Source organism: Gracilinanus agilis, chromosome 1, assembly GCF_016433145.1.
Source record: "Gracilinanus agilis isolate LMUSP501 chromosome 1, AgileGrace, whole genome shotgun sequence".
Taxonomy (NCBI): Eukaryota; Metazoa; Chordata; class Mammalia; order Didelphimorphia; family Didelphidae; genus Gracilinanus; species Gracilinanus agilis.
Window position 1 is genome coordinate 725,310,309 of NC_058130.1, and position 25,246 is coordinate 725,335,554.

Here is a 25,246-nt window from a genome sequence, read left to right on the forward strand (position 1 = left end):
CATTCCTCTCCCCCATCTTTCATCCTCTGTCTAGACACACCTAGCCCCTCCTCCATGGAGCCCTTCTCCCTCCTCCCTTTGTCTCCCCCTTCCTCGAATCCTGACCCACCTTCTCGCTTTCTATCCCTTTGACCAACCACAAGAAAACCCCTTCCCCATTCCTCCATGTGACTCATTTCCTCTCCACTTCATTCCCTTACATCCCCCCTCCCTCTTTGGAGATCTCAGGCCCTTTGGCTTCCACCATTCTTGTCACCCTCCCCCCTTTCTCCTTCAATCCATGAGTCTTCTTTCATCTCCTGACCCCCTTATCTCCTGCTGTCATTCCTACTTCCAGCTCATTCTCTCCCATCCTTTTTACTTTCTCCTCGGTTCTTCCCAGATCTAAGGGCTTTATATTGTCGCAGGCATTCTTTCAGTCTCTTCCCTCTTTGCTTCATCCTAATACCTCCCTCCCTCCCCCACACTTGTTGGTATACCGTACTTATGGTATAAACATAACCATTTTCTGTCTTGCCAGTTTTTTGAGATTCCCCCACCACTACTCTTTTTCTTTAGGCCTACCCTTAGACTAGAGCTTTATCTCTCTACTTCCCTTTTCATTCTTTCATCTCTTCTTTTTCTCTCCCCCTCCCTTTCCTCTTTACTATCTCTTTTTCCCCTTTCCATTCTTGTTGAGAGGCAACATGGCATAATGAGTAGAATAATGGACCTGAAGCCATCTTTGCCTCATACAGGCTTTGTGACCTTGGGGCAAATTATTTTATCCCTTGAAGCCTCAGTTTTCCTGTCTGTAAAATGAGGATAATAATAGCAGTCATGGCCCATCTCACTGCATTGCTATATCAAATAAGACATATGTAAAGTGCTCTGTAAACATAAAATGCTACAAAAATGTGAGCTATTCTTATTACCCATCCCCTTTTACACTCCACTCCTCCCAACCCCAATATCTCAGTGCCTGGAAGTTGGATTTTTCTCTCAAGCTTTTTTTCTTGGATCCTTATATATCATCCCTTTGACTTTGCCTTGAAATATTTTTTTCTTTTGTCTTCTGCTGAATCTCTCCTTGTGGAGATACCTCTGGGATTTCCTTTCATACCAGTTTTATTTGTACCTGCTCTCCTTTTTTCCATGACCCACCAAAAAGTCCCTTATCCAGAGGGCTGTCCCTCTTAGGGGAAAGAAATCTCAGTCCTGTCCTGCTCTTAAGCTTCACAATTCTTTGGGCAAATGGTTTCACCTCATCTGTAAAATTAAAGTATTGGACTAGATTATTTCTAAGGTCTCTTTATAGCTCTTAAGTCTTATGATCTGTCCTGATCCTATTTCCCCCTCAACACATATATACTCCACACCTCTTAGAATTTATAGAGGAAGGTGGTTTCTCATTTGTTCTGGTTGGTTGTGGACATATTTCTGTTGGTGGGGTAGGAGAAGATGTCAAGTAACCAATTCTCTTAAGATTAGGTCATTTTCTGTTGAGCATCTTAATTGGATTTTTTGGCTCCTTGAAGCCTAGTAGGATGAAAAGGACCTGTTTCTGGCTCTTTCTTTTCCAAGTCTTCTCTCTGAACTATACTGCCATCTTTCTGTTCCAATTGTTCCATTTCACTTCTGCTGCCGCTTCTGTTTTCAGGACAACTTAACAAAACATTTCATCTACTTTTGGGAGCAGGCTAACTTGAATGATTTCCAAACTGGAGAAAAGAGGGAGGGGTGTCCTTTGATGCCAGTGAATGAAGGGATCACATTCTCTCCACCATCCCTGTTTACCATTTTCTGCTTCCTGCCACGATTGCCTCACTCATCTGCTTGTTGCCTTGGGGCGGGGCCTGGGGAAAGAGGATGGGGTGGGTGGTGAGTGCTTCATACTTAGTGGATGACTCCCCCATGCATGCCCTTTGGAGCACTGTGAATAATAATTTCTACACAGTCCCGTCTTTCAGGGTTCCAGCTACAAACAGTTGAGTATCAATGGTTGAGGAATCAAATTTTTCTCACATGTGGCCTTATTTTCAGACTTACCTAAGTCAGCATTACTGAAATTCTGCCATCTCTAACATTCTCCTTGCCCTTTAATGGTTTGTGTTGTGCTGGCAGTTTGATGAATGTTTTCATTAGCTTTATCAGAATGTAATACCAATACTTCTTATTCCATTTAGGGGTTATCCATTCCAGTGGTTCTTAAAGTGGTCCAGGGGTCCCAAGACCCTTTCAGGGGATCATTGAAGTCAAAGAATTTTATAATAAAACTTTTTCTAACATGGTAAATAATGATGAACATAACTGATATAAACAAAAGCTCTTTGAGATAGGCAAAAATTTAAAAAAAACACAACAAACTCTTACTTTCTGTCTTAGAATGGTTCCAAGGCAGAAGAATGGTAAGAGCTAGGCAATTGGGAATAAGTGACTTGACCAGGGTCACACAGCTGGGAAGCATTTGAGGTCATATTTGAAGCCAGATCTTCCAGTGTCTGGGCCTGGCTCTCTATCCATTGAGCCATCCAGCTTTGTCCCCTACCCTCCCATAATTGTTAAAGAGTGTAAAGGGATCTTGAGACCAAAAAATTTGAGAACCACTGATCTAGAACATAGTAAGTGGACTGGTAGTAGTTTTGAGATTTTGAAGTAGGATGGGGTACTAGTTAAACTTTACCCAACGGTGCTTTAAGAGGATATTTTTCAATGTGGTCTGAGCATTATTTCTAGCTAGAATATAATTCCTCCAGGGAATAGGCCATGAGAGAACATAAACTATAAACATTCAAATGGCTTTTGAATGAACTCTTTCATCATATGGATTTCTGGCTTTGGAAATATATATATATATACATACATACACACACACACACACACACACACACCATGTGCTCCTGAAGTATGGAAGGTTTTACTTTGGCAAAGGGACCTGTTTCCAATCCTCACTTTGGCATTCAGGGCCCTCCATCTGACCTCAGTTCTTCAAGTTTATCTTTTCTGCTTTAACTATACAGAAAGATTTGCTATCTCCAAACATGTTTGTCTCTCATGTCCTTAGCTTAATTCAAAGTGATTGAACATTAAACACCTACTAGGTATCCATTCCTCAAAGATTATTAGTAAGATAAAGTTTCTGCCTTTAGGATACTAGCATAGTGTGATAAAAGAAGACTGGCCTGGGAATCTTAACCCTTGATGCCAATCCTGGCTTTGTAACTAATTTGCTTTTGAGTCTTAGACAAATCAGTGAGTTTCCTTCCTCGTAAATCAAGAGTTGCACAGTGATTACTGTTTATCTCTAAGCTTCTGTGATTCTAGTATGAAATATTAGGTTCAACTCAAATACTGCCTCTTGCATGAAGACTTCCAGATTAATCCCCATTTTAAAGGTGTCAAGATTTTATTGTTTTAGGTATTCCCTGTACTAATGCAGATCCTAACCCCTCTCTATTCAATCATAAATTTGCCATAGTCAGAAAAATTAGTTATTTGGTAAGAATGTTTTGAGTGATGAGTCCCTCCAAACTTAGCTCTGCTGATGCTCAGGCCAGTAGACATATAGCATAAATTCTGTTGCTCGGCTTGTATTCAGAATCTTTCCTGCTAGATTTAGAACCTGTCAGTCAGTCAACACTTATTGTCTGCTTCTCTAGGAATAGGAATAAAAGAAATTGTATTTTCTGCCTTTGAGAAGCTTAGATTCTTTTGGGGGAGAGAACATGTAAACATAGAAATATCCACAGATAATTGCCACAGAGTAATTTTTTTGATGAAGTACTAGCAATTGGGAGAATCATGTTTGAAGTCATACTTTTGCTGAACTTTGAAGGAATCTAGGGATCTTAAGAGGGATGATATACAAAGGCATGGAGGTAGAAAATGGAATATGAGAGACAATAAGGCCAGTTTGGCTAAACCAAGAGTATGTGATGGGGAAAATACACACACACACACACACACACACACACACATATTATATATATATAATTTTTACTTCAAAAGTTTGAACATTAAAAATTTTTTTTGAGTTCCAAATTCTCTCCTGTAGCTCCTCCCCTAACCATTGAGAATCGAGCATTGTAATTGATAACCATTATACAAGTGAAGTCATGCAAATTTCCATATTAGCCATGTTGCAAAAAAAAAAAAGACAAAAAGTCTTTTATTATCGTTACAATATTGCAGTTATTGAGTAGAATGTCCTCCTAGTTCTGCTTACTTTATTTTGCATCAGTTTATGTAAATCTTCCCAGGTTTTTCTGAAACCATCTCTTTCATCTTTTTTTTTTTTTTTTTTAAACTCTTACCTTCTGTCTTAGAATCAATACTGTATATTTGTTCTCAGGCTAGGCAATGGGGTTAAGTGACTTGCCCAGGGTCACACAGCTGGGAAGTGTCTGAGGCTAGATTTGAACCTAGGACCTCCTTTCTCCAGGCCAGGTTCTCAGTCCACTGAGCCACCCAGCTGCCTGTATCCTTTCATCATTTCTTAATAGCACAATAGTATTCCATCATAATCATATATACATCTGGTTCACCCTTTCTCCCAATTGATAGGCATTCTCTTGATTTCCAATTCTTTGCCACCACAAAAAGCTGCTATGAATATTTTGTACTTTTCATTAATCTCAGGTATAAACCTACTAGTGATATTGCTGGGTCAAAGGGTATGCATAGTTTTATAGCCCTTTGGGTATTGTTCAAAATTGTTCTCTAGAATGACTCGTCTAGTTTTACAACTCCACCATCTTTTATATGATTCTGCTTACAACTATCAACATTATATTAGTGTACCTATTTTTCTACATCCTTTCCAGAATTTTTCATTTTCCCTTTTTGTCATGTAGCCAATCTGATAGGTATGAGATGGTACTTCAGAGTTTTTAAAATTTATAGTTCTCTAATTTTTAGTGATTTAGAATGTTTTTTTTAATATAACTTTTTGGTAGCTTTGATTTCTTTTTTTAAAAATTTTGAAAACCCTTTCCTTCCATCTTGGAGATATTACTGTGTATTGGCTCCAAGGCAGAAGAGTGGTAAGGGTAGGCAATGGGGGTTAAGTAACTTGCTCTGGGTCACACAGCTGGGAAGTGTCTGAGGCCAGATTTGAACCCAGGACCTCCCATCTCTAGGCCTGGCTCTCAATCCACTGAGCTACCTAGCAGCCCCCTAGACTTTGATTTCTAATGAAAACAGTCTGTTTATATCTTCTGACTGTTTATCAGTTGAGAATGGCTCTTATCTTTGTAAATTTGCCTCAGCTCTATATATATTTGAAAAATGAGTCCTTCATCTGAGAAACTTGATATAATTTTTCCCTACCCTCAATTTCCTTCTTCTAATTTTGACTGCATTTGATTTTGTTTGTGCAAAAAAATTTTAAATTTCATGTAATTGAAATTATTCATCTTACTTCTCATGACCTATCCCTTGTTTGGTCCTCTACTTTTAACTTATTCACAGATCTGACAAGTAATCTTTTTTCATGTTCCAAAAGGAGGGTAATATTAATGAAGCTATAAGGGAGGAAAGGAAGGAAGGAAGGAAGGTTAGAACCAGGTTGGAAAGGACTTTAAATGCCAAACATCAGAACTTGTATTTGCTCCTACAAGAATAGGGAGGCATTGGAATTTATTGAGTAAGAGAATTGACATAATCTTTTAGAAATATCACTTTGGCAGCTTTGGAGAAGAGAGACTTGAAGCAGGAAGACCAATTAGGGGAAGGTTAAGCTGTGGGCCACATAACCTTTAAGAAAAAAGGAGGCAGCTGGGTGGCTCAGTGGATTGAGAGGCAGGCCCAGAGATAGGAGGTCCTGAGTTCAAATGTGGCCTCAGACACTTCCTGTGTAACCCTGAGCAAATCACTTAACCCCCATTGCTTAGCCCTTACTACTCTTCTGCCTTAGAACCAATACACATTATTGATTTTAATATCAAGAGGTAGGGCTTTTAAGAAAGAAAAAGAAGAAAAAGAAACCAAAGGATCACCCCATACCTTGATGAAATATGGGAGGACATTTTTATTGGAAATCATTAATGCTGCAGTTTTTCCTTAGTCTGCTTATTTGAGTATGTGTCATTCTTTCCTGTCCCTTCTTCTGTGTTCTCCTAGATTATTTAGGACAGGCCTGAAATCTTAATTATCTTTGTAGGTCCTTTATTTTCTGGCATAGTTCTCTGAACATTATATGCACTTAAGCACAGATTCTTAAACCTGGGGGTCTGTTTAAAAAACTATTGTGCTACCTATATTTGCATTGGTTTCCTCTGTAATACTGTGCCTTTTATTTTATGCACTAAAAAAACGTTCTTAGAAAAGAACACAGACTTCACCAGATTGCCAAAAACGTCTGTGACTCCAAAATAATACCCTCATAGGATAGTTGTGAGGAAGGCATTTTGCAAACTAGTATATAAATATGAGCTTTTATTAATGCAATCCTTTATCTCTAACAACCCTGAATACATATGATGATAATTTTTATTTTGGGTCTGAAAATATTTCCTCTCCTCATTTTCCCTATGTCTGGGAATGAGATCATTAAAAAAATTAATAAATTTTTATTGATATAATTTGTTTTTTTACATCACCAGAATTTCTCTAAGTATCTTTCTTCCCACTTCCAGAGAACTATCTCCATGTGATAATTTTTCAAAGTAAAGAGGAATAAGACAAAAAAACCAATCAATACATGCAGGGTATCACATCCCTGCACCTCCCACCTCTGTAAAGGTATGAGGAAGGATGTCTTCTTTTTCTTGAGAGCCATGCTTGTTCTTTGTGGTTTTGCAACATAAATTCTTTTGAGGTTCCATTTATGTTGTTGTAGCCATTGTGTATATTGCTTTCTTTGGCTCTGCTTCATTCTGTATCACAAATTTCCATGCTTTTCTATCTTCATTTTGTTTATTATTTTTTACAACACTGTAAAAATCTATTACATTCAGTTACCATAATTTTTTTAGTCCCTCCTCAACTGATGGACATCTACTTTGTTTCCAATTCTTTGTTCCCCCAAAAGTACTGTTACATATATCTTGGTGTATATGGGGACTTTGTTCTCACTCATGACTTCTGTGGGTTCTAAGCCTAGAAGATTCTCTGGATCAGAGTGTATGGACATTTTAGTAATTGTATTTGCATAATTCCAAATTGCTTTCCATAATGTTTGTAATTCACAGCTTCACCAACAATGCACTGTGTGCCTATCTTTCCAACACTGATTATTCTGAATGAGATGATTTTTAGCAGCAATGTGAGAAAAAGTGGGGTTGTGGTCCTTTGTGCTAGAAGAAACCCTATGGCTGGTACCAAAGTGGAAGTCTGATAACAGCCTTTGAAAACAACCATACATTCTTGGATTTAAATTTGGAAACAGATGATTTTCTTCTTCTTGTCTCTGACTCCATCAGGACAGCATATTTCTTGGCAGTTTGGTCAACTGTGACTTTCTGCTTTAAGTAAGGTAACAGGAAACAAAGATTCCTTGCTTCCTATAAGGCCATTGGACTTTTGCTGTCTATTGAAGCATGTGATATTTAGGCTGTATATTTTCAGCTGAGAATCGTGTTCTAGAACAGGCAAGATCTGTTTCTGTACCAAAGCCCTTTTCTTTCCACGTTAGGAAAGATATGACTTTTGTGAGAACTTGATTTATTCTAGCTCCTCTTCTAGGTCCAAAGGATTATTCCTTTTGTGATCATTTATATAATCATAGAGTTCCCTAGTTGGAAGAGCTAACTTGTACTTGGACAGGAATCTCTTCCACACCATCTCTGACAAGTTGTCATCTGTCCTGCCCCAGTTAAGAGGTATACTCTGGCTCTCAAAGCAATCCATTTCGCTTTGAGACTGCTCTCCTTAGTAAATTTCTCCTTCCATGGTGCTGGAGTCTGTCTTTTTGGAGCTTACACATGTTATTCTGCTCAGTTAAATTTAGTAAACATGTATGAATGTGCAGGCCACTATGGGTAGTGCCTATACTGAGCTCTGGGGAATATAGATTGGGGAGACTTGGTCCTTGCCCTTAGGGAGCTTAAAATACCATTAACTGTAATGCAAAACAAAACAAAATATACATAAGATAGATATAGTGTTCAATGAAGTCCAAAGGAAAAAGAATAAATTTCCAATTTAGGGGTAAGGAAAAATTTCATGAAGTAGTAAGGCGTTGAAGGTTGGGTAGAATTCCAAGAGGTTTGAGTTTAGAGGTGTGGAAGAAAGCATTACAGGTTAAAAAAAAACACAGCAAAGGTACAAAGATGAGAAAATAAGATTTTCTTGATAATGGCATACTGTGTAGTTGGATTTTTTTCTGTGGTTTGGCTCACATAGAGGACAGGCAAAGGGGAGGTCAAACTAGATGGTTGGGGAAGCTAAGTAGCTCAGTGGATAGGGTGCCAGGCCTGGAGACAGTCCTGAGTTCTAATTTTGCCTCAGATGATTCCTAGCTATGTGACTCTGGGCAAGTTACTTAACCCCAATTGCTTATGCCTTACCGCTCTTCTACCTTGGAACTGATACTTTTTATTCTAAAGGTAAAGGTTAAAAAAACACAAATGGAAAACCAGAAGGTGTTCTTCCCACTTCTGAGAGGCAGAACAAGCATTTATTAAGTGTGCCAGGCAGTGGGTATACAAAGGCAAAACCCAGTCCTTGCTGTCAAGGAAATTAAAGTCTAATGGGGGAGACCACATGCAAACAACCATGTGCATATGAGATATATAAATGAGAAAGAAACTGGAGGCAATCTCAGAGGAATGGAGTTAGGTTTGAGGGGGTCTAGGAAAAGCTTCTTATAGAAGGTGAGATTTTAGTTGGGACTTGAGAAGCCAGGGCATGTATTTCAGGGTTGGGAGATATATAGTAGAAGCACATGGAGGGAGATATGGAGTGTAGTGTGGAAGGAATGTTACATCATAAAACGTGCAGAGAAGAATAAAGATTAGAAGGGGTCAGGTTATGAAGGGCTTTAAAAGCCACAGATAGTTACTTATTCTTTTTATGTTTCTGCAGGTAATAGGGAGGCACTGGAGTTTATTGAATGGGGTAGTGGAGGTGGTATATATAGGTTAATACAGGGGTCGGCAACCTTTTTGGCCGTGAGAGCCATAAACACCACATTTTTAAAATGTAATTTCGTGAGAGCCGTACAGTGCTCACAGTGCGGCTCCTGTAACAGCGCCTGAAAAAAAATGGACTTTATGGCTCCTGCAGAAAGAGCCATACGTTGCCGACCCCTGGGTTAATAGGATGATGAGAGAAAGATACTTTAATTTAATAATACAACTCAGAGGGCAGCTAGTTAGCCCAGTGGATTGAGAATCAGGCCTAGAGATATGAGATCCTATGGTTAAATGTGGCTTTAGACACTAGTTGTGTGACCCTGGGCAAGTCATTTAACCTCCCCCATTGCCTAGCTCAGTGATGGCGAACTTTTTAGAGACTGTGAGCCCAATCTGCACCCTCAAGCTATATTACCCTAGACAGGAAGGAGGAAGTGCTTGATTTGGGCTGCTGGGCAGAGGAGCAGATGATGTGAGAAATGACCTCAGGCCCAGTGGAGAGGGGGAGGAGAACAGCCCACTCTGGCATGCGGAGGCACATGTGCCATGGGTTTGCCAACATGGGCCTAGTGTTTAACCACTCTTTTGTCTTGGAACCAATATACAATATTGATTTCAAGGTGGAAGGTAAGGGTTTAATTAAACAAAAAAATAATGCAACTCCTCTTGCCATTATTCCTTGAAATGGCTGTTTAACTACCATGACTTAACATTTTCAGTCATTTTGCAAGGAGCCTCTGGATTAGAATCCATTTCTCTGGAGGGTGTAGTGAGAGAGATGAACTTTCTTTTTTCTTTTTTGAAAAATTTGGCACTTGATTTTATTTTTTTAATTAATTAATTAATTTGTGGTATTTTTCCATGGTTACATGATTCATGATCTTTCCCATCCCTCTTCTCTCCCGGATCCCGAAGCTGACAAGCCATCCCACTGGGTTATACATGTATCATTGAGAGGTTAGCTTTCTGCTGAGAGCCACTAAGACAGGGGTTGGTAATGTATGGCTCTCGAGCCATATCTGGCTCTTTTGAGGGCCTTTATGGCTCTTTCTGCAGGAGCCATAAAGGTTGCCGACCCCTGCACTAAGACAATCACCACCATTTCACAGTAGTAGAGATGCAGTGGCTAGCAATTATGAGCCTATAGATGTGAAAGTGACTTCATCTTTTCATTTGTGGCATGCTTGACAAGACTAACCAGACCCATGAAGAGGGAAGGCACTAAGTAGTAGCCTACAGAACCCATGTGACCAGATGATGGTATTGATGACCGACTGCAAGAAGTATCTAAAGTTTCTTTTGGTTCATTCTTCAAAGATCCTGGAGTTTTCTCAGGCCCAATAGCAAAATGTAAAGGCTGCCTCCTTGGATCTTGGATAAGCCTGCTAAGTGTTTGGTTTTCTCAACATGCCCAAATGGCAAATCTCCCCAAACAGCAAGGATGACAGACCCCCAGCCAGGGGGTTTGTTTGTTCCTTCTGATTGTCACTGGTTTATTAGACTCATCACTTGGGCCCCTTCTGGATCCATGTCAAAGTGTATGTTCTTTAGCATGACATCTTTGATGGCACACTCTAGATGGAGAGAAGACTGTGTCTTTTCTGGACCCCAGTTGCACTTGGTCTTAGCTTCATCTTTTTCACTTAAAAACTCACTCTTGACAAGATATCTTACACTTAGATGTTTAAATAATGCTTAAACTGTTGATTTATTTTGAATAAAACCCTCAATTCTCTTCCTATGTACATTATAACTGGCTTTTGGGCTGGAAGAGCCATAAGAATTATAGTGAGAAAAGCACCAGATTAGACTCCTCCACATAAAACTGTGACCGTTGCTAAGTAATTTTACTTTCTTGGGTCTCAGTTTGTTCATATTTTTAAAAAAAAGGATAATGGTACTTGTTCAAGTTGTCTTCAAGAGACTTTGTGAGGATCAATAAAGATTATTTATGCAAAGTGCTTTCTAAGTTGAAAAGTACAAAAATGTGACTATTGTTACTACCATCCTCTTCCCATGGGGCCTGTTGTTTTTGGCCTCCTACCTAGAAGCCTGGTTTCCCCCTCAGACTCAAAGCATTGTTTCCCATACAGATGGAGGGATTTAACTTAATGTACTGCCTAATGGAGTTTCTTTCATTGTAAGCAGTTGAGCTCTGGACTTCTCAGACTTGTTCTGGGATAAGGCCTATTTTACGCCTGCTAGCACTAGAAAATGCTGGTAGTATTTGAAATGTTGAGTGGAGAATGTTTCCTCTGATCTGACCAGTGCTTGTAGGCTTTACTGAGCTCTCACTGGTGGCCCTTGCCTCTTGGACATCATCCATGGTCAGGGAACTCAACTCTTTCTTCCTTAAAGGATATTATATCATGGGAATTCAGAGACCCTGATACTAGTCTCAGCCCTACCGTTCACTGGCTCTTTGACCCTGAACAAATTGCTTCTCCTTCTTAGGATCTTCCTTTTACCATCTTGCAGGTGAATAGAATGGAAAGAACACTAACCTGATAATAATAAAATAACCTGATAAAAATAAAATAGCATGGAAAGAACACTAACCTGATAATAATAAAATAACCTGATAAAAATAAAATAGAATGGAAAGAACACTAACCTGATAATAATAAAATAGATTCTAGGCCTGTCTCCAACACTGACCCTGGGCAAGTCACCTTAGACCTCTCTAATCCCCATCTCTAAAAATGGGATAATACAATGACACATGTAAAATCCAGTGTAATTGCGCTTTGGCTATGGGGAGGGGATAGGGAAGGGAAGGAAAGAACATGAATCTTGTAACCATGGGAAAATATTCTAAATTAGTTAATTAAATAAAAAAATTAAAAGTAAAAAGCCATACTGTTAGGCAAAAAATAAAAATAAAAACGGGATAATAATTTTCTACCTTATGTCACAGGAAGATTACAGTGAGGAAAATGTGCTTTAAACCATAACCTTACACAGGCACACACATACAAAAGCTATTAGATAATCTATAAGGTCCCCTTTGCTTTAATTTAATCTAAATTAGGAACTAACCAGTTTTCTCTTTGGTCACTTTAGCCATGTCCTGAACATGTTTTGAAAGCAGCTGAGCATCTATTCAAGAATTGTTGACAGAAAGGAAAGAGCTTTGCCTTAAGAGCCAAAGACCCAGGTTTCATACCCCCAGCTCTACTAATTTATAGAAAGAGAAGGTGATGTATATAACCCATGGCCACGAAGGTGGTTCATAGGTGCTATTATTATCTCCTTTTTGCAGATGAAGAAATGGAGAGGTTAGATAATTTGCCCAGGATCTTACAGCTAGTAAGTTTGAGGCCTTCAGGATAAGAATTCATATTTTCCTGACTTAAAGTACAGCTTTCCATCTATTATGCAACTTAGTTGCTAATAGTAGTAGTGGAGTAAGGTAAAAGGGAGAGGAGAATTAAGCCTCTTGTTGGAGTAATAATAGCTTAGCTGAGATGAAAACTTGGCCTCTCCATTTGTGTTTGCCATAGTACATTCACTGGACATCATTGAGAGTGGTTTGTCTCCTACATTTAGATGCTGATGAGAGACCATTCAGTTGCATACATCTTGGTATCTCCTTTTCTTCTAAACCTTCTCCTCTAAGGGTAACTTGTAATTGGTCAGCAAGGATGATTGCCTGCTAACTCTTCTTGACTGGTCTCTGACTCATCTCTTTTGCAACAGTCTTTCCTTCCTCCTTTGGAAGCTGTCTGATATTCTTAGAACAGGAAACTCTTTTCTTCCTAAAAAGACAAGGGAATATACAATTTTCAGATGGATATTGGAGTTGGAGAAAGCAGTTGCTGATGACTGTCTTCCTTCAGTTAACCTCTTATCAATAGTCTGGTACCTGAGTTAAGAGTGGTGGTTAGGGAGATAACTATTGGCATAGAAGGGGATAATTCCAAAAAGGTTATATTACTGAACTGTAAGAAACTTTGGAGATCAGCTAATCCAAATCTTTTTATGGTTTGAGGATCTGAGTCAGCCTAGAGAAGCTAGGTGACTTGTCCTGGGTCACCCAAAGAGTAAGGAGCAGAGCCAAGATTTGAACTCGGGTCTTGTGCCCTTTCCACTTTTACTAAAATACTGCTCAGATTCCTCTTGGTAGTCTAGAACTGCCCTTGGGGTTTTCTGAAGACTGTGCCAACAAAGTCAGGGTATACCAAATTGGAAAGGCATTGTGGATAGACCTGGTGACCATTAATAATGCCTATTGTCTAAGGATGAATTTAACACGTAAGTAGGGAGAGGTTCATAATTAGAAGATCAACGTTTACTTTAGCAACAGCAGCTTAGGAAACTCAAAGCAGTTTGCTTTTCTTTGAGGAGAGGTTGGAGGGTGGTCAACATCAGTAAGACCATGGTTTTTTTCAGATGATTCAGTTACAGATGGGTGTTGTTATCAAACGGTGGTTAAGAGCCATAGTGTGATCTTTTGATCTCACTGTGGGACTTGGCTAGCCTGAGGACAGCCAGTGAGCTTAGTTTACCTTATCCTGGGTGTATAAATAGAGGGATAATTGAAAAAATATTTCTGTAGCACGTGACAGTTTACAAAGCACTTTGTTTGTAATCATAATGTTAGGCAGTCAGTACAAGTGTTATCTTCAATTTATAGCCCCAAGAGGTAAAGTGATTAGTAATGGAGTCAGACTTTGTACCTAGGGCTTAGGACTCAGGCCCTACAATTCCTCCGTCTCTCCCTCCCTTCCTTTCTTCCTTCCTTCCTTCTTCCTGCCTTCCTTCCTCTCTCTCTCTCTCTTTCTTCCCTCCCTCCAGAGATGAGGATGAAAGGGAAAGGAAAAAAGGGACCTATTATTAGGAGCTAGGGAGAGAGAACCCCAAGCAATTATTTTAGTTGTTGCTTGTCCAGTGGTCTCTAGCCTTTTAACCCGCTTAAGTCCTCCATGTGACCTATGCCCCTTAACCATAAATGTATTTTTGGTGCAAATGACTTTGGTTTTTTGCTGAGAATGGGAGAGAACAGTTAATGGGAAAGCAACTGAATGTTCTTTATGAGTCTGCCAAAAAGTAGCCTTTCTTTCCCCCTTCTCCTCTGATCACATTGTCTGAAGAGTCTGAGTGCTGGGGAGCCTGCAGGAACCTGAGGAGTGGGTTAGTCATGAAGAGATCTTGGTTATCACACACAATAAAGGGCAGCATCGAATCCTCACCTTTATGACCCCTGGTGGGTGTAAAGGTGCATCCGAGGCCCTGGAGATCACCCTCTGTTACGGCTGGGCTACGCTCTTTTTGCTGGCTTATCTTACTGATGCTACAGGATCTCTTCTTATGTCTTTTCCAGGCAGATTTTTTGAAAGGATTACCTGTCTACAACAAAAGCAATTTTAGTAGATTTCATGCTGATTCTGTGTGCAAAGCCTCGGTGAGTAGAGCTTTTAAGGGTGGGACTTTATTGAAGAGAGACACTTTGAAGGGGTGAAGTATCCCTTGCCATGACTCCTTCTCTTGCCCTCTGAGTCCTTGTAGTTATGGACAGAATTGAATAAGGGAATGGAGGAGCCTGTAAGTAGCAGTGGAGGCACATGATTCAGATGTGGTATCCCTAATCATAGTTTTTGCTTTGTTTCTTGTGCTTTCTCCACCTAAAGTGGAGACATAGCACTGTAGAGGGAGGGAGGGAGGGAGGGCACTCACCAGAGCGTCAGAAGAGAAGGGTCTGGTCCTAGCTTGGACACTGACTCTCATAGTGTGTCTTTGGACAAACACTTTTTCACTCAGAACTTATTTTCCCTTCTGCAAATTGAGAAATTGGACTAGATAATATTTAAGATATTTTTAACTCTTAATATTTTATAAAGTTCTATAATGAGAGAATCCTCCTGACCATCTTAATTCCAAGTGTTTTAATTTTGATGCATCTCATTCTGCCCCAGTAACACAGGGCTGCTCACCTGAACTGAGTGGTTAAGGGAAGGAGAAGGATATGGGCTAGTTGTCATGTGGAGGTATTTTGTGGATTCCTCCCCATCACGAGGTTCCTAATCTCCTCCTTCCTGATTCTCCTACAGAACAGACGGCCGTCAGTCTATCTTCCCACCAGAGAATATCCATCAGAACAGAGTAAGTGAAACAGCTTTCCTGGGTTGTTGTGCTTAAATGTCTGGTGGGGATTTAAGTCCAAGAGCCTGGGAGAGCACCCTCCCTCTGCCCAGGAGAAAGATGGTAGCAGGGCATGTCAGGGCTGGGTAAGGAATGCCAGGTCTAGTCTAGCAAGAGACTGTGGTCTTCAGTGATTTCAGTAGCTGAGCCCAGGAAAAAGGGCCTTACAGATCTCTGCTCTACTGTCATCCCCATTTATAGCAGCTGTGCTTTGATAGCTCTGAAGTCATTCTCTGATCAGATCACCTGACACCAAGCCTCACTCCTTCCTCTTACTGAAGAGGGTGCTATTACCTCTCTGTGTTTTCCAATCATAGTTAAGTAAAGGCTTGTTAATTCAGACCTTCTCATTTGGAAAGTTTTCATGTTTGGATCGTAAGTGGAGGTTTGCCTTTTAAACTCAATCTATGAAGAAAGGAATTTACTGACTAAGAGTATAGTAAAGAGTGTGTATAGTAGCAAAAACACTGGATGTCACATCAGAGGATCTGGCTTCAAGTCACAGGTTCTGTTGCTGCCTTCCCCTCCCCCCCATGTGAGCCATAAGAAAGTCATTTCCCTTCTGTTCTTCAGTTTCTTCATCTCTAAAATGGGGATAATAATGCTTGCAACACTTACCTCATAGGGTAATTTTGAGACAGTGTTTTGTAAACTGCAAACACCTTGTAAAGATGAGCTGCTATTTATAAAAGTAAGAACAGTAGCAATGTTTTATAAAATCTGGAGAATGACTTTGTTCTCCAAGGCTGTGTCCATAAGAGGAACAAGCCCAGAAAGCTTCTTATGTGGGCCTTGTGTTTAACATTGAGGACCATTGGTGGGAGAACTTGTTGGCCTTCAGGAGATTATGGGTTCATTTTGTAACTGAGACTCATCAAGACCCTCTAGGGGCCTTATAAAATATGCCCGGAGGAAGAATTCTCACTGATGGACCATTGACTCTTTGGAAGTTTTCATTTAATCATGTAAATAGCATTTTATTCTAGAGTTCGTTTGGCATGCTTGGGAGCAAACTTTTCAAACTCCTCAGGCATTTAAGGTACCCCACTGAAAACACAAAAACTGATCTGTTCATTAGAAGCTCCTATCAAAAACTAGCTCTTCTGAGGATTTAGCAGAGTTTGGGGAAGTATTTTCTTCACCTTGGAGTCCTGAAGGAGTCCAAATCTCAGAGCCAGAAGGGACTATCTAATCCAGCCCTTTCATTGAACTGAAAAGGAAACTAGGGGTCAGAGAGGGGAAGAGAATTGACTGAGGTCATGTGGTGTGAAGTAGAACATACTTTAAAATCTTTTACATTAATTCAAAGTAGTTCTGGTGGTGAGAATTAGTGATTTTTTTTTTAAAACCTAGTATCAATTTTAAGACAGAAGAGTGGCAAGGGCCAACTAAGTCACACAGCTAGGAAATGTCTGAGGCCAGATTTGAAGCCAAGTCCTCATCCTGACTCCAGACCTGGTGTTCTATCCACTGTGCTACTCTAGCTGCCTTGGAATTAGTATGGTTTTAATCTTCTAATTTTTTAAACTATGTTTCATATACCATTATAACATGCCCTTGAAACACAGGATCCATAAATCTGGAGAGCAGAATTTTCTGGTTATCAAAAATATGAACTACAAGCATTTATTAAGTCATATTAAGAAGTACTCCTTGTTGTCTTCTTTCTCCCCACTCACCCCCTCACACAACACATGTATGTTGCAACCTAGGCCCAGTGGGTTGGTTGAAAACGAAGCCTCATTACCAACTGCTACTTTCTGTTTGTGTCTTTCTCTGCCCCTCCAGTTATCGTAACAGAAAAGACAAACATTCTTTTACGTTATCTTCATCAGCAATGGGACAAAAAGGTACGTGCATAAGCCCTACAAGTTGGAGCAAAAATTTATTTCATTGCTGAAATAAGAATATTCAAATAGGGTTGATGGAAGGCAGCAATTCCTCTCTCTAGGGGCAGATTTGGATTCCTTTGAATCAGTCGCCCAACCAAATGCATTTTCAGGTGTCCACTAGGTGCTACTCTATTAGGGGCTAAGGATGTAAAACCAAGGAAGTGACTTGATAGTTCTTTGTTTTTGAAGTCCATGATCTTTGCTTTAATTCAGGCAACTTTTTGGTGCTCAGCAGATAGCCTGACTTAGAGATCAGGAGCAGTCTCTGCTGTTCCCCATGGCGTCCTGAGCCTCATGTGAGAAGGAGGGACTACCTAGACAGGCTAGTGTTTCCCAACCCTTGATATTCTGGGAAAGCAAGAGACTGACAGGGATGGGAAGGACTGGCAGATGGAGCAGCCAAATCACCTAATGGTATATAGATGGGGGCACTGAAGGCCAGAAGCAGGTCATGAACTGAGTAATTGGCATTGTCAGATCTAGGACTAGGCCTCCTGATCCCCAGCTCAGGGTTCTTTTTAAAAAAGCTTTGTTTATTTTGTTTGTTTGTTTATATGGGAGTCACCTATATACCCATTCCCTCCCCCCAGACCCCCATCCAAACCTTCCCTTGGAGCCATGAAAAACAGTTAGGAGTTAGGTAAAGCCAGCTGACACAGGACTGTGTCTGACAGTCCGTGGAACATTCCATTCTGTAGACAACCTTTCTTCTCCCTCCTCCCATTCTGAGAGAGGTGTTTTTTAGGAACTGTTTTCTGGAATTCATGTATGTTTTATAGTTTATGGGTATGTGCCTGCATGTGTATGTGTGTGTGCATGAGTGCATGAGACCCTCAGTCCCTATTCTCCATGCCTGCGGTGCCTTCACCTAAGTTTGTCCTGAGCCCACAGACATGTGCATGCACATACTCATGTGCACATACCTCTTCTCCCTGCCATCCCATATCTGAGCATTTGAGAGACTCTGGGAACACTCAGGCTATTCCCAGGACTTGGTGTGCTGTGGCAAGCTAGTGATTTTAGAAGAGAACCTGGGTTATCACTGAATTGTCGAGCTGAGAGGGACCTTCATAGTCTCCTAGCTGAGTCTCGCATATTAGAAGCCTTTCCATACCTTCCTTTGCTTGAACCCTGACACCTCTAGAGAGGAGGAACTTGCTGCCGAAGGCAACAGCCCATTTCCTTCTTGGGAAGGTGATTCAAATTTAGCTTGTTGACTTCCTTGTAACTTGTAACTTCCTTGGAATCTGCTGCTACGATTCCTTAGTTTGTTTCCTGGGATCAAACAAAACAAGGCTCATCTCTTTTCCACATTACAGCCCTGAAGATCTGAGGGTCTAAGCATTTCCATACTTATCATCCCATATTTCTTCAACCAGTGGTGGCTTAGTTTCCAATAAATGAAAGAATAACAAGCATTTACTAAGCCCTCCATGTGCCAGGCTCTTTGGGATACACACACACACACACACACACACACACACACACACACACACACACACACACACACACACACAAAACCATTCTTTCTCTGAGGGAATTTGGGGGAAATGATATATAGATGTAAGGATAGTATGCAGAAAAGAATAGATACAAAATAGATCATTAGATCCCAGGTCCTTTTTCAGGGAGGGAAGACACTAGAACCTGATTCAATTAGGAAAAACTTCTAGTGCTATTTATTCTAAGTCTTGAAGGAAACTGGGGATTCTGTGAAGCTGAGATAAAGGAGGAAAAGCATGCCATGCAGGGGGCACAACCAGGACAAAGGCCCAGAGACAGGTGATAGAGAGCAGTAATTAGAAAGCCAATTTGGTTGGGCTCTAAGAGTGCAGAAAATGAGGAGTAAAGTGTAAGGGGTGGGACCAGGTTGTGAAAGGTTTTAAAACAAACAGATAATTTATATTTGCATCTAGAGGCAGCAAGGAACCACTGGAGTTTATTGAATAAGGGAGTGACATGGTCAGATCTGAGCTTAAAGAAAATCACTTTAGCAGCTCTGTGGAGGCTGGATTGAAGCAGAGAGCCTTGGGACAAGAGGACCAATTGAGAGACCTTGGCATAGTCTAGGCAAGAAGTGTGAAGTGTTGGGAATAATAGGGAGAAAGGCTTTAATTTGAGATCTGAGGCCTTGGCTGCTGCGCTCTGGTTTGCCAGATCCTTCTTAAAAGGTCATCTGTAAACTGGGCTGTGAGCTTCATGTAGCTAGTCCCAGATTCAGATATACCCCTGCTTACATTGTGCCCCCCAGTATATAATGATACACTAAGTCCTTCCAGGCCAAGTCAAATCACGTTAGAACAATGGATCAGCCCCCAGTAGCACATTAGCCAGGGAGATCTCCCTGGCTCAGTTTCTGCCTCTTTGCTGCCACTTTTATAGCCATCTGTCACCATCCTGGTAATTGACTTGTGGCCTGTACCCAGGAGACTGGGGGTCAGTTTGAACATGACGTGCTAGTCAAATATAGGTGATCTGGGCTGAGAAGAGCTAACCTGTTAGCTGTCTAATGGAACTGACACTGACCAGCATGAAACAGGGGTCCAGAAGTTGAAATTTGATAAAGAGAAATGATGTGCCCTACACCTGAATTTTTCTGTACATAAATGCAAGATGAGAGAGGTTTGGCTAGATGACATTTTTTGTGAAAAAGAACCATTTGTCTAAGTGGCCTGGAAGCTCTAAAAGATCAGTTGCAAAGTGGCAGCAAACAGACAAAGCTTATAAGTCTTAGGTTGTGTTTATATAGATATGGTCTCCAGGATAAGGGACGTGATCAGCTTGTTTTTTTCCTGTCTGTTTAGACCACAATTTGGAGTTTTATTTTTATTTCTATATCCCAAGATTTAGGAAGAATATTGACAAAACTGGAATTTGCAAATGAGCATGACCAAGACAGTCAAGGCCCTAAAAATCATATCTGAAGGAGTGTTTGAAAGAACTAAGGATTGAGTTATTTATATATACACATAAACATATAAATATATATACTCACACACACACCCAGATGACTTATATATGTTATATATTATACACAAAATGTATTATATATTTTCTCCTTAATAACTGAAAATATATATTATAGAAACCTGAATAAAATATATATTTTATATTACTTTATAGAAGATATAATATATTCTATATTATCATGTAGAAGAAAAAGCAGTCATATCCTCAAAGGCTGTCATGGAGAAGAGAGATTAGATTTGTGCCTCCAGAGGGCAAAGCTAGGAACACAAGGAGGCAGAATTTAGCTCATAGGAGAACTTCGTAAGTTGTGGGAGGGAACAATTCAGGAACTGACCCCCACCCCCAGCTTCAGTGATGAAGAGCTGCTCAAGATCCTTTGGTCTGCCTCCCATTTAAAGATGAGCTGGGAAGAAGTCGTTGTCAAGGCCTCACATGGGCTGCCTCCCAGGGCTCTTTGCATACCCTGGGTACAAAGAAAGAGGGAGCATGCCTTCTCTCAAGGAGCTTACCTTTGAACAGGTTAGCTGTTCAAAGAGTAGTTAGCATTTACAAAGTGCTTTGAAGTTTGAAAAGCACCTGCCATGTTATCTCATGATATCTCCCCAAAAGGGGAGGTGCTGTTATGATTTTACAGATGAAGAAACTGAGGCTAAGGGAAGTTCTTGCCTAAGAGAGGTGACTTGCCCAGAGCCACCTAAGCAGTATCAGAGGCAGGATTTGAACTTAGATTTTCCTGGCTCCAAGGCTGTGTCCACTGTGCCATTAAGCCAATACATTAAGAGAGATGACATATGTTTCTAAAAAATCATGTTTTGTGGGTGGAGGACAACACTAGTAGTTGGCTGGGTCAGGAAAGCCTTTGTGGGTTAGGTAGTGCTTGAACTGAGCTGAGCTTTATAAGCTTGGGGTTCTGAGGCACCCAGGTGAGGAAGGAGGGCCTTCTGTTTTGGGAGCCAACCTTTGCATAAACATGGATCCAGGACATCTAGCATTTGTCATATGGGAGAAACAGCAGGGGCTGGTTTGACTGAACTCAGAAGCATATACATGGAGGTGGGGGGTTGGGGGGGTAGAAATGTATGGTGAGGTGAGGAAGGTAGGTTAGAACCTGATTGCGAAGGATTTTCAAGTACCTAATGAAGGAAGCATTTATTAGATTTGATCACAGAGGCATTAGGGAGCCACTGTATTTTATTTAGATGAAAAGTGATGACCTGTACTTTAGAAATTGGGGGGAGATAATGACTAGTAGAATTTAAATTTGAATTCAGATCCCAGCTCAAAGTCCAGGGCTCTTTCCACTGTGCTGTTTATCCTCTAGGTAGAAAGGATTTCTGCTAAGAAAGTGTTGGATTCATTTCCCTCTGAGATCCCTTCCAACTCTGAAGTTTCTGAACATTTATTATCCAGGAGTGTTGGATGTTATTTGGTGAAGTGCTGTAATTTCATACTCTCCCTGCCTTCTCTGACTCCTGGTTCTCAGATGTAAATAGTTCCTTTAGCTGAGCCTTCTGGCCAATGCAAAGGTCTCTTTCATGCCAGAGGAACCTGGGGCCAGGCTAGTTAACTCCCACTCTGCCCCACCCAGCCCTTGTTGCAGCCATCCAAGTTTGCAGAAAGGATTCATGCTTAACCAGCTACTTGGGGAGCTGTGCCTGTCCTTCTTTCCCTCACTCTCACTAGTGGGGGTGGGGTGGGGTGGGGGTGTGAGGCAGGAGTTAAGAAAACCATCCTTTTAACTTCTGGCAGATAGGCAGGGCTGGCATGAAGTTGGTAAATCAAGTGTGAAGCATGGCAAGCCCAGGAATTGAGTTTGCCTTTGGCCTTATTCTTGATAGGTAAATAACTGACGTAGCTCAGTCCTACATTAACCCTGCGTGTAGAAAATTGTTCTGGCAGCCTTCAGGGAGTAGAAAGAGCCTGGGGCTGTGGGTAAGCAGATTCCATCATTAATAACCTTTTATTGTAAGCATGTAAGGCCCTGTTTGAAGCTCTGAGAGACAAGAGAGATGGGTACAGTCTCTACATCCATGGAGATCACATTATAGTCAAAACAAGTTCCCTTTTTTATAGCCCATTTAAGCTTCCCTTGTACATGAGTAAGGACAATCACACTTTTGCCTGGCTACCTCCTTGGGAGGAAAATGCTTTGTAAATTTGAAAGATCTTTATCTTGACTTCAGCTACTCTAGAATTCTCTTGTGAGAGGCTGGTGTCACCCTAGAGTGACAAGAACATTGCCTTGAGAAGGTATAGCTCTGCCATGAATTTTAGCTGTTTGATCTTGAACAAATCAATTAGCCTTGGTTTCCTCCTCTGTAAAATAATACTTTATCTGCTTGGACAAGTTGCTATCTTAAAATCCCTTCTGTGGCCTAAAGATCTAAGATTTCTAGAGTCAGGAATGTGATCCCTGTGAAGAGATTTGTTATTCCACCACATTGAAAAAACCTCGTAGCTGTATAGATTTGGAGAATCTATACAGGCTGACCTCCAGAAACATGTGAGCCAACCCTTCCCTCACACATGAGCCCTTCCTCTGGCATTCCTGACAGATGTTGTTTGGCTTCTGTCCTGGACATTCTTGTTCCCCCTCTACTGTCCCTTGAAATCTCACTTGGTTTCTTTATCTCATGTGTTTCATGCTGCTCTCCTTGGTATGGATCTTTGTACTCTCATGCAGTTCAGCATACCTTTATTAATAAGTACCTGCTATGTGGAAAGTCCTGTACTAAGCACTGGGGAAGTAGCTTAGATTAGACAGGATCTGTTACCCTGTGGAGTTCAGTCTTGGGGTATTAAGGGGATATCAGAGAGACACAATCCATAATGAAAGTCATCAAGCATATTTTAAGTGGCTGCTATGTGCCAGGAATTGTGAGGGCCTCCTGGAGGAGGTGACATTAGAAATGGGTATTATAGGATTAGTAGAAATTCATTTGGTTAAGGGAGATAGGGTTAGATTTAGAGTAGAGCATGCTTAGGGGACAGAATGTGAACCAGTTTGATTGGAGCTTCAGGAATGTAGTGATAAGAGAGGCTCTGTACCCCAGAGGCAGAGGGGCCCTGGAATATCATCATGGCCACAAAAGCCACCAAGAGCCCTGAGCTCAAAGGGACCTTGGAACCACTCATACAAATGACTTTTCTTTAAATGGGGAAACTGAGAGGTTGAGGGAGGGAATACTGAGCAACAGGATTATAGAATTTAGAGGCAAATGAGTCCTTAGGGATTGTCTCATATAACCCCTTCATTTAACAGATGAAAGGAAAGTCCCCTTACCTAAAGCCAAGTATTTTAACGTAAGGGGTAGCGCCCAGAACTGAGCTGGGCTAGGCAAGTCTCCTGACTTGGTAGTTGTTTACTAGTCTCCCCACAGACTTCCCCCCCACCCCTTAAACTCTTACCTTCCATCTTAGAATCAATACTGTTCCAAGGCAGAAGAACAGTAAGGACTAGGCAATATTTAGGGTTAAATGATTTGCCCAGGGTCACACAGCTAGGAAGTATGTCTTCTTTGATTCTAAGACTTCCCTGGGTGAATTGTGATTCCATCTGGCAGGGGTCAAAGAGTGGCTACTGTAGTGCTAGGCCAGCAGGTTCTCAGACCTTAAGGGAAAGGCTAATTTAATTACAGCTGTTCCAGGGAAGGGGAAAGGGTAGGAATTAGAGAACAAAGGTGCCACTAGGACTGTAGGGTTAGAGCTGGGCTTCAATTAGTCCAGTCTCCTTGGACTCAAGAGAGCAGACTTGTCCCAGGTCAATGAAGGGCTCACTTTTAACTCTTTTTCTCCCAAACAGAATGCTGCAAAAAAAAGAGACCAAGAACAAGTAGAACTAGAAGGTGAGAGTTCCGCGCCCCCCCGAAAAATTGCCAGGACAGACAGCCAGGACATGAATGAAGACACTTAGGACTCTTGCTTTCCCTCAACAACTTGTCTACAGGCGCTTCCTGTCTTGTTTCATCACAGTGTGTAAGCCCCTTCCCTCCGCACTATGCAGCCCAAACCACTTCTGACTTCATAGGAGCCAATGTATTTATTTCCGTAATTTTTATTTATGTTGTAAAATGTATGAAGTGATGGTCAAAAGCAAGTCATCAGATGGTGTAGTGTAACATTGGTAGATGCTTTTTAAAAAAATACATGGTCACTTTTTTTTTCCAGGTTTTACTAGATCTGTTACTTAATTAACTCGGAAGTAGCTGGGAAAAGGTGGGAGCCAAACACAGCCTTCTGTGTCTGTTCCCTCTAGGGCTAGGGCTTTACCTAGTCCCAGGGCCTGGGGGTGGGGAGTTGATGATAGTTCACCCTGGACCTAGCAGGCCTTACCCACAAGCTTCTTCTGGGACCTCTTGGAGGTCACACTTGATAATCCTCCCAATGGCAGGGCCCTTAGGAGGCCAGTGGGTTTGCCTGCAGCTCCACCCTCAGCCTTGAAAGCTGCTGGGCCCCTCCTGAGGGAGTTGGTCAGTTTCAAAGGCTCACTGTGGGCTGCTTCTCTTATGCCCTCTGGGCACTTGGCAAAGGCTGCATGTTTGGATAGTACTGAGTACCCCAACTGCAAGGCCTCCATTCTAGGAAGCTGGACTTAACAACTCCTTTTTTTTTTTTTTTTTTTTTTTAAATTTCCCCCCACATCATTTTAATAAGGACTGGCGTGTTCAACTTCTCCAATCAAATAAAAGGATATTTCTTATCCCACCTTGAGTATTTGATCGGCAGCACAATTAGTACACACTGCACAGAGGGAGCTGGTTAGGTTCAGAATTGTCTGGTTGTCTGTCTTTGGCCATTCCTATTGAGGCCCCCTAGCCATCGCTGTGGGCTGGTACTTTTCATAGGCAGAGGAGCTCAGTTGTGATGACATTCCCAGGCATGGGCTCTTGTGTGGGTCTGAGGAACTGAACTTGACCGAGAACAGAATTTCTCAGCAGGCCCTGGGCAGCCTAGCTCAGCCCCATTGGTCAGGTGCCACTCTGATTTCAAGAGGACAGGTTGGGGATGATGTTGACTTGCCTTGTTGCACTGTGATCATGAAAAGAACTGTCTCAACGAAACTGGGACTTGCCTTCCAAACTGTGCCACCCCCCTGGGGAAAGCCTGCCAGACTCTTTTGTCTGCCAGTATCCCCTGTAATGGGGTTATAGGAAGAGCATTAGAAATCCTTAAAGTGATAGTGTTGCCGTG

General features: G+C 41.2%; 1 protein-coding gene across 1 annotated transcript in view; it reads left to right on the forward strand.

Moving 5' to 3' along the window:
• Positions 1-24,760, forward strand: part of DDA1 (DET1 and DDB1 associated 1) — a 29,982-nt gene extending 5,222 nt beyond the window's left edge. The window contains exons 2-5 of the mRNA XM_044658589.1: positions 14,377-14,457; positions 15,104-15,155; positions 16,983-17,044; positions 23,859-24,760. Of these exons, the coding sequence (XP_044514524.1) occupies positions 14,377-14,457; positions 15,104-15,155; positions 16,983-17,044; positions 23,859-23,969 (306 nt within the window). The 3' untranslated portion in view covers positions 23,970-24,760. The remainder of the gene's footprint in view (positions 1-14,376; positions 14,458-15,103; positions 15,156-16,982; positions 17,045-23,858) is intronic.
• The last annotated feature ends 486 nt before the right edge of the window (positions 24,761-25,246 follow it).